This window comes from Paramisgurnus dabryanus, chromosome 10, assembly GCF_030506205.2.
Source record: "Paramisgurnus dabryanus chromosome 10, PD_genome_1.1, whole genome shotgun sequence".
NCBI lineage: Eukaryota > Metazoa > Chordata > Actinopteri > Cypriniformes > Cobitidae > Paramisgurnus > Paramisgurnus dabryanus.
The window spans coordinates 2,573,019-2,587,220 of record NC_133346.1 but is presented as its reverse complement, the minus strand read 5'-3'; the positions used below and the strand labels follow the sequence as shown (position 1 = coordinate 2,587,220).

The following is a 14,202-nucleotide window of genomic DNA, read 5'->3' as shown; positions in this document are numbered from 1 at the left end:
TAGATCAGCATGTATTTAACTTAATTAGTCAGTTTAATAGTTCGACTAATTTCGGTAAAAACGTGTTTTCTATACCAAGAAAGTGACAAAATGACAACTACTATTTTCTGTTACAAACTTTTAAATAGCATCTTTAGGTTTTAAAAACATAAATCAAATCCATAATTTGATTTTGAAAGATTTATTATAAAACTATAAAATATTCTTTTTTCCACAAAATGCAATAAATCCATGACAAGTTTTTTTTTCAAAATGCTATAAATCTATTGAATCAATATATAAATGTGCATTCATCTTTGCCATGTTATATTCATTTAGTTGACTAGTGGTATACACCGATTTAAAAAAATAAACATTAATGGCATTCATTAAAACACTTACTTTGTCATATTAAGAACACTGTTATTGCTGCTGTTATACTTGGGACGTCGTCGCTGAACTTTTTTGACAGCGATCAGCTCGATTTTCATTGACTTTGAGTAAAATAATGTAAAGTTTTTCATAAGGTCCCTTGTGGTCAATGTGTTAGCATGACAGAAGCTTGATGCTGTCAGGAGAACAAGCAACAGCCGGCATTTTTTCTTCACCTGAGTGCCTCTCATGTAAATTATTAGATTTTGTTGGCTTACGTTTCTTCCCCACCACAGAAAACCACCACAGGTTTATCAATGCCATCAAAGTATTATTTTGTTTTTGTTTGTTTGTTGATCTTGAAGTACAAAGTAGATGAGGAAAACTAGGATTCCTTGTGTATTCAACGTTCCGCCATAGATGTTTATAATCCGTGGAATGGTGCGCTGTGATTGGTTGAGCAGATGTATTTTGCAGAGAAGAAGGACTGGCGTTTATCGCATTTTAGGAAAAAGGGAGGAAATATGACAGAATAACACGGAGACTATATTGGATTTTGCGTAAAATTAAGAATTTACTTTAAAATGGCAGTAACTCATTAAAAAAAAAAAATTATCGTGTTTTGGAACCATTTGTTGTAATGTTTTTTGGCTGAATTCCCTAAAAGCATAAATTGTTCTAATTTTGAGCTTTACTTTATTTTGTGGTACATTCAAATGATATATATATTTTACATAGATACTACGCAGATGTGCCAAAATCTTTTTTTTTTGTTTAAAGGCAAAGTGCTTGGTTTTCTGTGTCTTCCTCCATCATTAGAGGACCTTTCTTTTTAACTATCACTCTCACAGACTGCCTGACATCTTTCACATCATTCACCTTCACTGTGAATCTGAAATGAGCTCATTAATTCAATCATTAGCATGGACTCGAAACTAAAGTCATTGGAGATTCAGTGCAGTTCTCCTGCAATGCTAATAAGATTAAAATAAAGCATTTTGTTTGTTTTCCCTGAGCTATTGAAACTTCAGGTTACTTTCGATCTTTGTGCTAATTATGTTAAATTTAACAGGACAATGTTTATAAAAAAGGCAGTCAGCAGGTTTCCATACTAGCTCACGGATGTGCACAGTTGCATTTTGTAAATGTTTTCTTTGCACAGATTGTCGCACTAAGGGGTGTAAAACTGCTTTTTTTACAACTCTTTTCAAAGCTCTGTATCATATTTAAAGAGATAGATTACCCAAAAATCATTCTGATTCATCCTGGTACGAAGCTGAATGACTGAATGTCTTTTTTCTGTGAAGCACAAAAGATGTCAGGCAGAGAATTACACTCTCTAAAAAATGTTGGGTTGTTTTTAACCCAGGGATGGGTAATTATGGGACAGAACATTTCTTTGTTAAAATGACTCAAATAATGGGTTGTTTTACCCAACTTCTAGGTTATTGTTAATCAACCATGTTGAAACAACCCAGCAGTTGGGTTAAAACAATTATTCGGGTCATTTTAATCCAGAAAAGTGTTTTGTTCAATAGTTACCCAGCCCAGGGTTAAAAACAACGCAATCCTTTCAAGGATTACTCCACTTTCAGAAAACAACTCCTGATAATTTACTCACCCCCATGACATCCAAGATGTTTTTGTCTTTCTTTTTATTAGTCAAAAATAAATTACGTTTTTTGAGGAAAACATTCCAGGATTTTTCTTCATATAGTCGACTTAAAGGAATAGTCTACTCATTTTCAATATTAAAATATGTTATTACCTTAACTAAGAACTGTTGAATCATCCCTCTATCATCTGTGTGTGTGCACGTAAGGGCTGGAGCGCGCTGCGACGCTACTATAGCATTTAGCTTAGCCCCATTCATTCAATGGTGCCATTTAGAGATAAAGTTTGAAGTGACCAAACACATCAACGTTTTTCCTATTTAAGACGAGTAGTTATACGAGCAAGTTTGGTGGTACAAAATAAAACGTAGCGCTTTTCTAAGCGGATTTAAAAGAGGAACTATATTTCATGGCGTAATAGCACTTTTGGGAGTACTTCGACTCGCCTGAAAAGTCCGCTCCCCTTCTCACTCTCATAATGGGAGAGGGAGGGTGTTACTGCGCCAAGTCGAAGTACTCCCAAAAGTGCTATTACGCCATAAAATATAGTTACTCTTTTAAATCCGCTTAGAAAAGCGCTATGTTTTATTTTGTACCACCAAACTTGCTCGTATAACTACTCGTCTTAAATAGGAAAAACGTTGATATGTTTGGTCACTTCTAACTTTATCTCTAAATGGTACCATTGAATGAATGGGGCTAAGCGTCGCAGCGCGCTCCAGCGCTTACGTGCACACACACAGATGATAGAGGGATGATTCAACAGTTCTTAGTTAAGGTAATAACATATTTTAATATTGAAAATGAGTAGACTATTCCTTTAAATTGAACCCTTCACTGTAAAAAGATTCCGTAGAATTTACAGTATTACTGGCAGCTTGATGCCAGTAACTTACTGTAAATTTAAATTTATGTTATTTACTGACAACAGTTTGTTCAAAGTTAAATGAACATTAAACATTAACAAGTCTTTGTCTTACAGAATAAAAATATAAAATAACAGCCTCATGCAAAGCATTCTGGGAACCAAAAATCCTCATCAACCTTTTTCTGGGTTTTTCCTTCAGATTTTGTTTCCCAGAATGCTTTGCTTGAGGCTGTTATTTAAGTTTTATTCTGTAAAGATACAGACTTGCTAATGTTTAATTTTCGTTTAACTTTGAACAAACTGTTGCAGGTAATTAACATAAATTTAAATCTACAGTAAGTTACTGGCATCCAGCTGCCAGTAATACTGTAAATTCTACGGAATCTTTTTACAGTGTTGGTTTGAAGGTCCAAAATGCAATTTAATGCAGCTTAAAAGGGCTCAACTGAGGCAAAAGGGTCTTATCTAGTAGTGAAACAATCGTAATTTTTAACCACAATGTCTCACTGGCCCTAAGATGCGGTTCCTAGACCTTACGTATTACATAATCACATTGAAAGGTCACGCATGACGTATGCAAAACGCACACCTTCGGACCATTTTATACAATAAACTGACACAAAGACAGTAATAAGTGTCAAACCACATACAACAACTTCTGAATGGTCTTCTTTCTCCACAATTGAGCAATAGTTTCCCATACATCATGCATGACCTTTTAACGTGATTAACCACATGATGATTGTTACACTACTATAAGACCCCTATGCATCGGTTGGATCGTTTAGAGCCATTTGAAGCTGCATTAAAGTGCTCCTATTTCATTGCTAAAAACAACATTATTTTGTGTATTTGGTATAATACAATGTGTTCGAGTGGTTTATGGTTAAAAAGACACATTATTTTCCACATACTGTACATTTTTTGTAGCTCCAGATATCCCTGTCTCCCTCAAACGCTTTGATTTTGTACAAAACTCAACGATTTAAAAAGCTCTGTGTCCCTGATTGGCCATCTAATCTGTACGTTGTGATTGGCCTGAATATCTCTGACGTCAACCGGAAATGTGACGCTCCTTACCATGTTTGAAAGATTCGCAATGCAATGCTTACAGGAGTTAACTTACAGGCTGTAAGTCCAAGCGGGAGGAATTATGATAATGTCGGTATTGTCTACATAACCAATCCCAAGAAGGAAACTGTTGCCTACAATCTGTGTGTTTGTTGTGCTCCAAGAAAAGAGATTTACGTTGGAAATGTTAACTCGCGTCATCATTTACTTTGGGGTTTTTACCTTTTGCATATCGTTACATGTACTATCCAAAGGAAATGTAAAATCATGAATCGGACAATAGGAGCTCTTTAAAACGGCAATTTGGACCATCAAACTGTTGGGTTTAATTGAAGTCCACTAAATTAAGAAAAATCCTGGAATGTTTTCTTCCAAACAGTATGAAGAAAGAAAGACATTGGATGACACGGAGGTATGCAAATTATCAGACACTTTTCTTATGTAAGTGGAGTAATCCTTTAAGGTCAAAAGAGGTGTGATTATGAAACAAAGATTGGCTGACAAAATGAAATTTGCAAGCAGATTAGCCTTGTATAGATATAGAAATACTGTAAATTGCTTAACTTAATTGAGAGTTATGAAGATATTTTTACCATCTGTTTCCACTTGCAATGAAGATGGGCCCATTTGATCCACTTCATGTTGACCTCTGCCATGTTATGTAAGTGATGATGCCTTGACATTAGACATGCTACGCGTAATGAAATAATCTCATTCACTCAGGTCTAGAGGCTCTGTTCATTTTAATAATCATATTTGACCTCCAATGTGATCTTCAATGAGACACTCCATACGACACTGAACTTACACCTGTTTGTCAGATTGTTTAAGGTGTTTTGCGGCTGTGAAAGATCAGAATCTGCCCTTCGTGGCAAGTGCACAGTGCGCCGTTGGATTTTATAAAGAATATAATCCTCATAAAACGAAGCATATACTATATCATAAAATAAAACAAAGCTGTGCAAAGTCAAGATTTTCCCTCGAGTGTCTGTTAAATTTCAAACAAGGAAATAAGAAGCACTAATAAAATTCCCACCCATCCTGTTTGTTTGTGTGTGTGACACTGATGTATTTACAAGCGACCGTCCTTGTCTTCCACTGGGAGAGACCGGATTATTCAATAACCAGCATCATGTGCTTTCAGTATTGTCTGTTGGTTCAGCTGACGCGCGAGTCTATTTTCTGTGTGAACACAGCTCGCTCTCCTCTTCGATACCCCCCCTCCCTCATGCACTCTCAACCCTTGCAAACACACACACTGCGTACGCTCACACGCTCCTTACAGCCATTTAGTCAAGCTGAAGCGCTTGCTGAATTTACCTGAGGACAGACAGCCTTAAGCAAGGATTCTTTTTGACTTCCACCCGGACCTGGAATGGTTTAGAGGTACTCTTATCTTCTTCCCCTTCTCGTCACGTTCCTAGTTGCCTTCAACTGGTACTTTTACTCAAAACACAAGTGTCAGGAAAGTGGCACTTTGGCTTTCCAGGAATGGCTCAGCCGGGAGGCAGCCAGGACACGTTGGTGGTTCCCCCAAAGCAGCTACACCACGGAGACCATGTGGGTTTGAACGAGGACCTGGTGCGCATCCTAAGAGAGAACCTGCTACAGCAGGAGCGACCTCGTCATGCCAGGGAGCGGAGATCGCCGTCCTCGGTGTCCCCCAGGCTCTCGCCGACCACCATGTCCCCGCGCAACTCCCCAAGGCTGCTACGCCGCATGCTGCTTAATAACAACACCCACAAGCAGCGGCGCTTCACGGTGGCACATACCTGGTAAGGGTTTAGATAACAGGCTTTATTTTCTAATGTTCAGTACTTGCACGTTTGCAGTTGAGTGCCACACGTTCTTCAGTGAAAATCTTAAAATACATTACCTTGAAAGGTTTTCTGAATAACAGCGTGATGCTTTGATGTCAGCCTTCTTTCTTTCATTGCCATAGTTACAAATATCCCCATCTATGGGTAAATGTTGTTTCAGTCCACATAATTAAATCAGGTTGTATTTTGTACAATTCTGGTGTGTGAATTGGAAAAATCATCAGTGCAGTATTTGTACTCTTTGTGTACACACAGCATTATATGTTTGACTTTATGATTATTTTTTCTTTGACAAATACTGCAGGTCATTGTGACGCTTGCAGCATTATAAACATCATAGCATTGCATAAAAATTGTGTTTTTATTGGATCTATAAAAGTACACTTGATACGTGTACATCTCTGTTATTTGATTTCGTTATTGTTGATTACGTAGAGCAGTTGGTTGCGGTTTATACTGCATTGTTGTTCCCAGTGGGTATCATTCATCTCAATGTACCTTGTGTTTACAATCACATTTCACCGTGTTTTGACGATTCTGCTCGTTTTCACCTCATTGCTTTGTTTTGTTTGATTAAGAGTTTAACCTTAATCTGGTGATCTGCGTTGTCGAGTACTTTTCAGGTTAAGTACAGAGGAACATGCGTTTTCACATTAGCACAAATCCACCTGCAGGAAAGAGATTGTTCTGTACTAACAGTAATGATGCTGTTAATGTTGTCATCTCATGGGACCTGCTGTTCTGGTGTTAATCACCCTCCATTTATAAAAAAAAGTGTATTTATTTCCACAGGAATCAATTGCAGCTTTAGCTTAAACCCATTTTATATTTGTTTAGCTCACTGTCAATGTTTTCTTTTCCTGCGTGTTTGTAGGGACTGGATACTGGTTCAGGTTCCACTTAAACGCGGGGTGCATGATCTCTGAAAGACAATGTTGATATTTGAAATCACCTAAACAAACACGCCCCTACCCCAGTAGAATCTGGACCTTCTTTTGATAGACCCGCCCCACACATACGCAACCTAGGCAACAATGTTGGTTAGTAGACACGCCCCTTACTGCTGATTGGCTACAAGTGTGTTTTGGTACTCGGGCCCACTCCCTTTTCCAAAGTTTTTTTTAAAAATCATGCACCCCGCCTTTTGCCATTTTCTCACAGATCGTCAACAATTGTTTTCATACTTCAATATTTGCAGTGATAAGTTTTAATCAGTGGAAGAATACTTTTGCCAATACTTTAAATGAAAAATCTTCTAAAGATTTTCTATAACTTTTTATTAACTGTAGTTGCCATATATACCAAATGAGGCAAATTAGCACAATTCCCAAAAAGCGCTGATGGGAGTGGTAAAAAAGCACAAATTAAATAACACAAGCGCAACAGCTCATTTCCATAACGACCAACGCAGTCTACTAAGAGCAGCGCAAATTAGTTCAGGGTCACAAATAAGCAGTGAACTTGTCAGTGATGCATGTATCATTCGTATTTTGCACCGGCGCACAGCGGTTTTTTCCCTCCACAGACGCACGTCGGCAAACTAGGGAATGAACTTGCGCTCCCTGGGCGGTTCAGCGCAAAAAAGGAGGCGTGTTCCGGCGCAAACCATCCCTGATGCTATTTTGTAGTTTCAAAAAACAATTGCACCACTGACCAGAAAAAAAAGTTTTGCGCGTTGCGCGTTGTTCATTATGCTATTTTAAGGGCGCATGCTTGACCATAATGTATAGCGTGCACAACGCGCATACACTTTGCTTATCTAATCTACACAAATGCAACAGTTATTTTTGCAAATCATAAATTGTTACACTTAAAAATATTAATACACGAGATAAGGGGAATCATAGTGGTGAGCATTGTGGTGATAGTTTTTATTTATTATGTGGCTGCGTAAAAAAATTCTCATGCAAATACCGATTAAAATATTTTCATAAGTTTGTTGTGTGGCTGACGTTTATTTTATGTACATAATAATTAAAATGTTTTCATAAGAAACCTTAATTTATATGAACTTGATTTGTAAGAGTACTTTGGGGTTGGACCTTGCTAGCGTTTCTTGGGTCCGATTTCAAAGCCCCCGAACCCTTTCATCGGTGAGGGTGGATGCAGCGATGTCCTCTGCTGGCTTCTGTGTAGAGGCAGATCCACCTCCCGTTACACGGCGTGCCCGATTTATGCTGGCAAGCTTGGGATTCCCCCGTCTCCTGTCATCATTGTAGCGCTTGCCGCAACAATGGGGATGCCAGCTGATGAGACACTGGCTATTTTCTCTCACGCCTGTTTAACCTATGCTGATTTGGGCGGGTTTCTCCTATCCCCATACAAAACAACTTCTCTGTCTTTGACTGCTCTTACAAGAACGTCGGTCTCCTCGGCTGTAAACCACTCCTGGCGTGCGCCTGGTAAATCCGTCATAATAATAGCAACCCGCCATGGAACTTGCGCCCTTGCGTTTAAAGGGAATGTTGGATGACGTTCTGATTGGTTTATTTGACGTTACGCCCAAACCACACCTATGAATAATGAACCCACTTCAGACCAACCCCTTATTGATTTGCGCCTGGCGCAAGAGTTATTTCTAACGCCGGGAAAATAGCAACAGCGTCCAAGATCCGCCCACAAACTCACTTGCGCGTTGCGCTTCGCACTTGCGTTTCAGATCGTTAAAATAGGGCCCCTAGAATTGCATATGCGATAAGGGCGGTCACAAAAATAACTAGGACACACCTTTTCACTGCCAACTATACACTGTGCGGCTTTAGTAAATCACAACAGTCGTTACTTTAAAAAAAATATTTTTCTGGCAATTTTTGCCTTTATTTGACAGTGATTAAGGAGAGGACAGAAAAGTACAGGGAGGAGAGAGGTGTATGGGATTGGCAAATGACCATGAGCCGGGAATCGAACTCTGGTCACCGAAAGTGCAAAAGCACCACATGTCGGAGCGCTGCCCACTACACCATTGACTCAGACAACGACAAATTAAATAATAAAAAAAGCAAATACTATGGAAGTCAATGGGTACCATTAACTGCGTGCTTATCATTTATCAAAATATCTTCTTTTGTGTACAACAAAATAAAGTAAATGTGCAGGTTTAAAAAAACATGAGGTTGAGAAAATGATGATAGAATTTTCATTTTTGGCCGAACTATCCCTTTAATGTACTCTTGATGATAAATCCAAATGCATAAACAAGCAAATTAAATATCTTCAAAAACTTCAAAAACTTTCTACTTTGTTTTGTATTTCCTTAAGGATGTTTGTTTCCGGCAGATATATTGTACATTACCCTCAGTGCAGTAAAAGCAAAGGTTCAGCAAAGACTCATTAAAGCAAGCTTTGGACTTCCCGCTCGTACGGAGAGGATTAAAGACTTTGTTCTTTTACAACAGTACATATGTTTATGTGTGATGTGCCTTAGTGCGAGATCACAGAATCAATCATATTTTCCCCTCGCCGGTTCTCTTTGAAACTGTCATGCGTCTTGCGATGCTGGGTAAGATAGTGTTTGATGTTAAACTCTGCAGTCGGAGGGCATGAAGAACGAGTGTGTCTCCCGAGAGCAAGTCGAAAGCGCACATTTCCTCCTTTTGCTTGAATTTGAAGGTTGTACTTCTGCTGCTTTAGTTTATTACCTCCTTAAACATTGATTTTCCTCTGGTCTCACGGCTTTGATGGTGGGTTTAAACGTTTTCCAGCCTTTTTATTAAATTCATTGTAGAAGCAAAAGTCAGATGAGAATGGTTTTAAACAAATGAGAGTTTAAAATTGAGGGCATATAATATCAAATTTTGATTTTTAAAGGAATATTCCATTTTCTTAAAAGAAAAATCCAGATAATTTACTCACCACCATGTCATCCAAAATGTTGATGTCTTTCTTTGTTCAGTCGAGAAGAAATTATGTTTTTTGAGGAAAACATTGCAGGATTTTTCTCATTTTAATGGACTTTAATAGAGCCCAACATTTAATACTTAACGTTTTTTCAACGGAGTTTCAAAGGTCTATAAACGATCCCAAACGAGGCATAAGGGTCTTATCTAGCAATACAATTGTCATTTTTGACAAGAAAAATAAAAAATATGTACTTTTAAACCACAACTTTTCGTGTAGGTCCGGTCCAGCGCGACCTAACGTAAATGCGTATAGTGACGTAGGGAGGTCACGTGTTACAAATATAAAACGCACATTTGTGGACCATTGTAAACAATAAACTGACACAAAGACATTAATTAGTATCAGTTGACATACAACAACGTAGGAACGGTCCTCTTTCAACACACTTGTAAACACTGGGGCGGAGTTTCGCGTTCGTCCTCTGTGACCTCTTGACGTCATGACGTATTGCGTGGGGTCAGCTGGCGCATCACGACCGGATCTACATGATGAGAAGTTGTGGTTTAAAAGTGTACACTGTAAAAAATTTCCCTGTAAAATAACAGTAAAGAGCTGGCAGCAGAGACGCCAGCAGTATACTGTTATTTTTACGGTATTTATACGTAAAATGACTTTACGGTAGTAGTCTGTAAATTAGAAAAACTGTATTTTTCTGTATTTATATAATTAACAGTAAAGAGCTGGCAGCAGAGACGCCAGCAGTATACCGTTATTTTTACAGTATTCATACGTAAAATTACTTTACGGTAGTAGTCTGTAAACCAGAAATACAGAATACTTCTGTAGTCACACTCTTAAATGATTTCACCGTCTAATACAGTAAAAAAATAAATGCATATTTCTGTGATTTATTTGGAAACTAAAATAATATTGTTTAGGTTAAAGGAACAACCTAAACAATATTATTGTAATTTCCAAATAATCACAGAAATATGCAGCATTTTTTACTGTATTAGAAATAACATCAATTTAGCAGTTTCTAAAAATTCTTCATTGATATTTAAAATATCTGTCTCCCAATGAACTTGCCAATGAATTCCCAGGGCTAAAGACAGTTGCTTAAGATATGCATTATTGTGAATATTATGCAAAATAAGCAACAAAAACTTTCAAATCAAACACCTTTATTTCAAAGAGCAATGTCTATGTCAACATGACTACAAAAAAAGTAAAGAAAATAAATCCAGTTGGACAATGCTGAAAAGAGCTTTCTAGAAGTAAACAGAAACAGTAGTGTCTTGCTTTAGACCAGGGGTGGGGAACCCTGGTCCTGGAGGGCCACTGTCCTGCAGAGTTTTGTTCCAACCCTAATTAAACACACCTGAAAAATCCAATTAGAATCTTCAGGATCACTTGGAAATTAAATTCCGGTGTGTTTGATTAGGGTTGGAACTAAACTCTGGTGGACAGTGGCCCTCCAGGACCCAGGGTTACCCACTCCTGCTTTAGACTATGGCAATAAACTTAACATTCTTAAATTGCTCGTCAGAGACTGCCCCTAATCCTTACCAAATGTGAAGGGCATAACCTATAGTTTACTTTTTTATTTAAGACATAAGTTTGAAAACATACCTAAGGCCATTTTGAAACGATTATAGTACAGTAGAACATTTTGTCAGGATGTATCAATAACATGCATAAAAACATTTAGGATGAAACCGTAGGGTAGGCACCTGTGCCACTGCAAGCTAGACTTGCAGGTTACCTCTTAAAATTGTCCTGTGAGGTAGGTTTGTGTTTTTACATCTTAGTTCTTGTGGATGAAGAGACGATCATCACTTTGATAGCCGCTGTTCCTCTCTGCAGCATTATTCCAGTGCTGCCACTGTCAAAGAACAAAAAACAATTATACTCATAAATAAACTAAACAATCACGAGTGTAAAGTATAAGCTAATGCTTATGAAGTAAAAAATACCAGTACTATTGTGGCAAATTGTGGCAATGCCAGACTGTCAAAACAATAAGAAAAAGATTACCGTATATACTCACAGATCTATATGAAGTTCCATTAAAAAGTCAAGGAGATTCTTCATTAGCATGGCCACATGTGTATTTGACTGCAGAAGACAACTTCTGGACCATCACACCTTTCTTGTTAGAGACAACCTTGCTTGATGATTTTGGCATTTGTCCCTCTCTCTGGATTTATATCAATGAAGCGCCTGAAATCAAAAGCAATTAATTGTTTTTTGTCTTCTTCATTGCACAAATTGAGTGGATTTAATGACATCAAATGGAGTTATAAAAAAGTCTATACCCTGTGTGTGTGTGTGTGTGTGTGTGTGTGTGTGTGTGTGTGTGTGTGTGTGTGTGTGTGTGTGTGTGTGTGTGTGTGTGTGTGTGTGTGTGTGTGTGCCTGGTAATTATCACGTTGTGGGGACCAATTGTCCCCACAAAGATAGGAATAGCAGTGTTTTTGTGACCTTGTGGGGACATTTTGATGTCCCCATGAGGAAACAAGCTTATAAATCAAACAGAATGATGTTTATTGAAAATGTAAAGTAGCAGAATGGTTTCTGTGATGGTTGGGGTTAGGGAATGGGGTAGGTAAGGGGAATAGAATATACAGTTTGTACAGTATAAAATGCATTACGTCTATGGAATGTCCCCACAAAACATGGAAACCAGAATGTGTGCGTGTGTGCGTTCGTGTGTGTGTGTGTGTGTGTGTGTGTGTGTGTGTGTGTGTAGGTGTTGAGGCTTGAAATGTAAAGGGATAATTCCATTTTATCCATAACATACAAACACATTAATTTTGAATTCCACAGGGCAGGCTGTCTCATCTTGATACTGAAGGCTGAAAATGTAGTAGGTTGCAAACATAGCAGCAAGTCCAATTGCAAATGTTGGTGTGATGCCCTTAAAACTTAACAACATGGAAATACTTGTTACTTTGTTTAAACATTTGTAAACTCAAGATGAATGGCCGATAAGATATACAATGCTTCTATCAATGAATCTAAATTAAATGTATATTACCAGGTATCAGGCGAGGACTTGCAGGAAGACTGAGAGTTGTCTCAACATCAACTGCAGTGGCAGACACCTGAAGGGAACAAATACATTATCCTTACCATAATAAGATTTTTAAGAAGAAAATTTATAAAAAGGACAATAATTAGTAAACACTCGGTGGAATGTAACCAAGAGGTAAACGAGGTAGGCTTCTGAAGTACCTACAATCAAACTTCTAAATATATTTGACATCCAAAATTTAAAGGGTAACAATTTACATGCAGCATCCTTTAAACCACAAAATAATTTACACCTCTCTTTTTACATATGTAGTAGTACTCCCACAAATTAGTACACACATTGCATTCACAAAGAGTCCAGAAAGACAATATTTTACACCAATTTGGCGTTTAAAAAGAAAAATGCAAAGTTCAACTTAAACCGAGCTACAATTAGCTTTATTTTCTTGTTAACTGTTTGTAAAACACTTTTCATTAAAGTCAACACAAACAAAATAAAACTCAACAAAACCATCTCGGTTAGTCGATGTTCATATAATTCTATGGTTTGGTTGAAATAAATTCTTTAATAAGTGTTGTTTCTCAAATTCAGAAGTAAAAGTAATATTGTTATGGCTATTCAAATCTAAGCCTCACTGTTAGATGACACGTTTAAATCCCTAGCGAGATAAGCTTCTATCAGTTGATATCAAGCATTCTTGGCAATATGAATAAGATTTGAATTACCGTTTCATTTGTAGATGCAAGACCCGATCAATTTGATGAAGAACACTTGACGATGTGCAGCACGTCATCTAAATTGTACGTCCTCTTCTGGAAAATCTCCTATCCAAATAATGGTTCCCGAAATTCCATCCAGGAGTTAATGGCAAATTATATCTGTATTTTTTAAAGAAAATTGACCAAAAGTAATAGGCTAGCTTCAATTTATAAGACTAACATTTCTTAGCTTCTGACCGTGCTCCAAATTCCCCAGTCAACACGCATTTTCGAGAAAATACTGTATTGTCCTGTAATTTAAAACATCAACTTACTGTTGAGGGCCTCTGTCTTGTTGCTCCAATTTAATCAGCCCACAATGCATTGCTAACTACAGTACTAAACTGTTTAACATGAAAACAGTATTTTACTGTTGAAAATTGGCTGTTAATTTACAGCAATTGTTTACAGTGTATATTTGTTTTTTTATTGTCAAAAATGACAATCGTTTTGCTAGATAAGACCCTTATGCCTCGTTTGGGATTGTTTATAGTCCTTTGAAACTTAAGTGTTGAGTTAAGTATTAAATGTTGGGCTCTATTAAAGTCCATTAAAATTAGAAAGATCCTGCAATGTTTTCCTCAATATCCGCAAAAGGCAGGATTTGAACCCAGGTCGCCCGAAAGTGCATGTGCACCATATGTCGGATCACTGCCCATCAGCTTGACAAATTATGAGATTTTTTATAAAAATCAAATAATAGAAATATTTTAAAGCAAACGTTGTTTTAATAGCATGGAGTTTGAAGCTTGACAAAACAAAAGTAGACCCAAATGAAATCCACTCATTTTTCTGTTTGAATAAACAAACAGGTCAGACAGCACAAGTTCATTTTGGTTGTGTA

General features: G+C 37.5%; 1 protein-coding gene and 1 long non-coding RNA gene across 9 annotated transcripts in view; one reads left to right on the top strand and one right to left on the bottom strand.

The window, feature by feature from the left end:
* Window positions 1-14,202, top strand: part of LOC135745133 (3',5'-cyclic-AMP phosphodiesterase 4D) — a 218,438-nt gene that overhangs the window by 85,573 nt on the left and 118,663 nt on the right. The window contains exon 1 of one of the 7 annotated variants that reach the window (XM_065263517.2): window positions 5,255-5,678. The exons of 5 other annotated variants lie outside the window; for them this stretch is intronic. In XM_065263517.2, the coding sequence (XP_065119589.1) occupies window positions 5,395-5,678 (284 nt within the window). In that variant the 5' untranslated portion in view covers window positions 5,255-5,394. Of the gene's footprint in view, window positions 1-5,254; window positions 5,679-14,202 lie in introns of those variants that run through there. One more of the 7 variants, XM_065263503.2, reaches the window with a different exon arrangement.
* On the bottom strand, window positions 11,730-13,749 carry LOC135745213 (uncharacterized). 2 transcript variants are annotated; one of them, XR_010531105.1, is made up of 4 exons: window positions 13,326-13,749; window positions 12,604-12,670; window positions 12,367-12,490; window positions 11,730-11,786 (listed from the first exon to the last, which is right to left on the bottom strand). It is a non-coding gene; the product is annotated as an uncharacterized lncRNA (long non-coding RNA). The 2 variants fall into 2 exon arrangements; XR_012337762.1 differs by having other exon boundaries at window positions 12,367-12,670.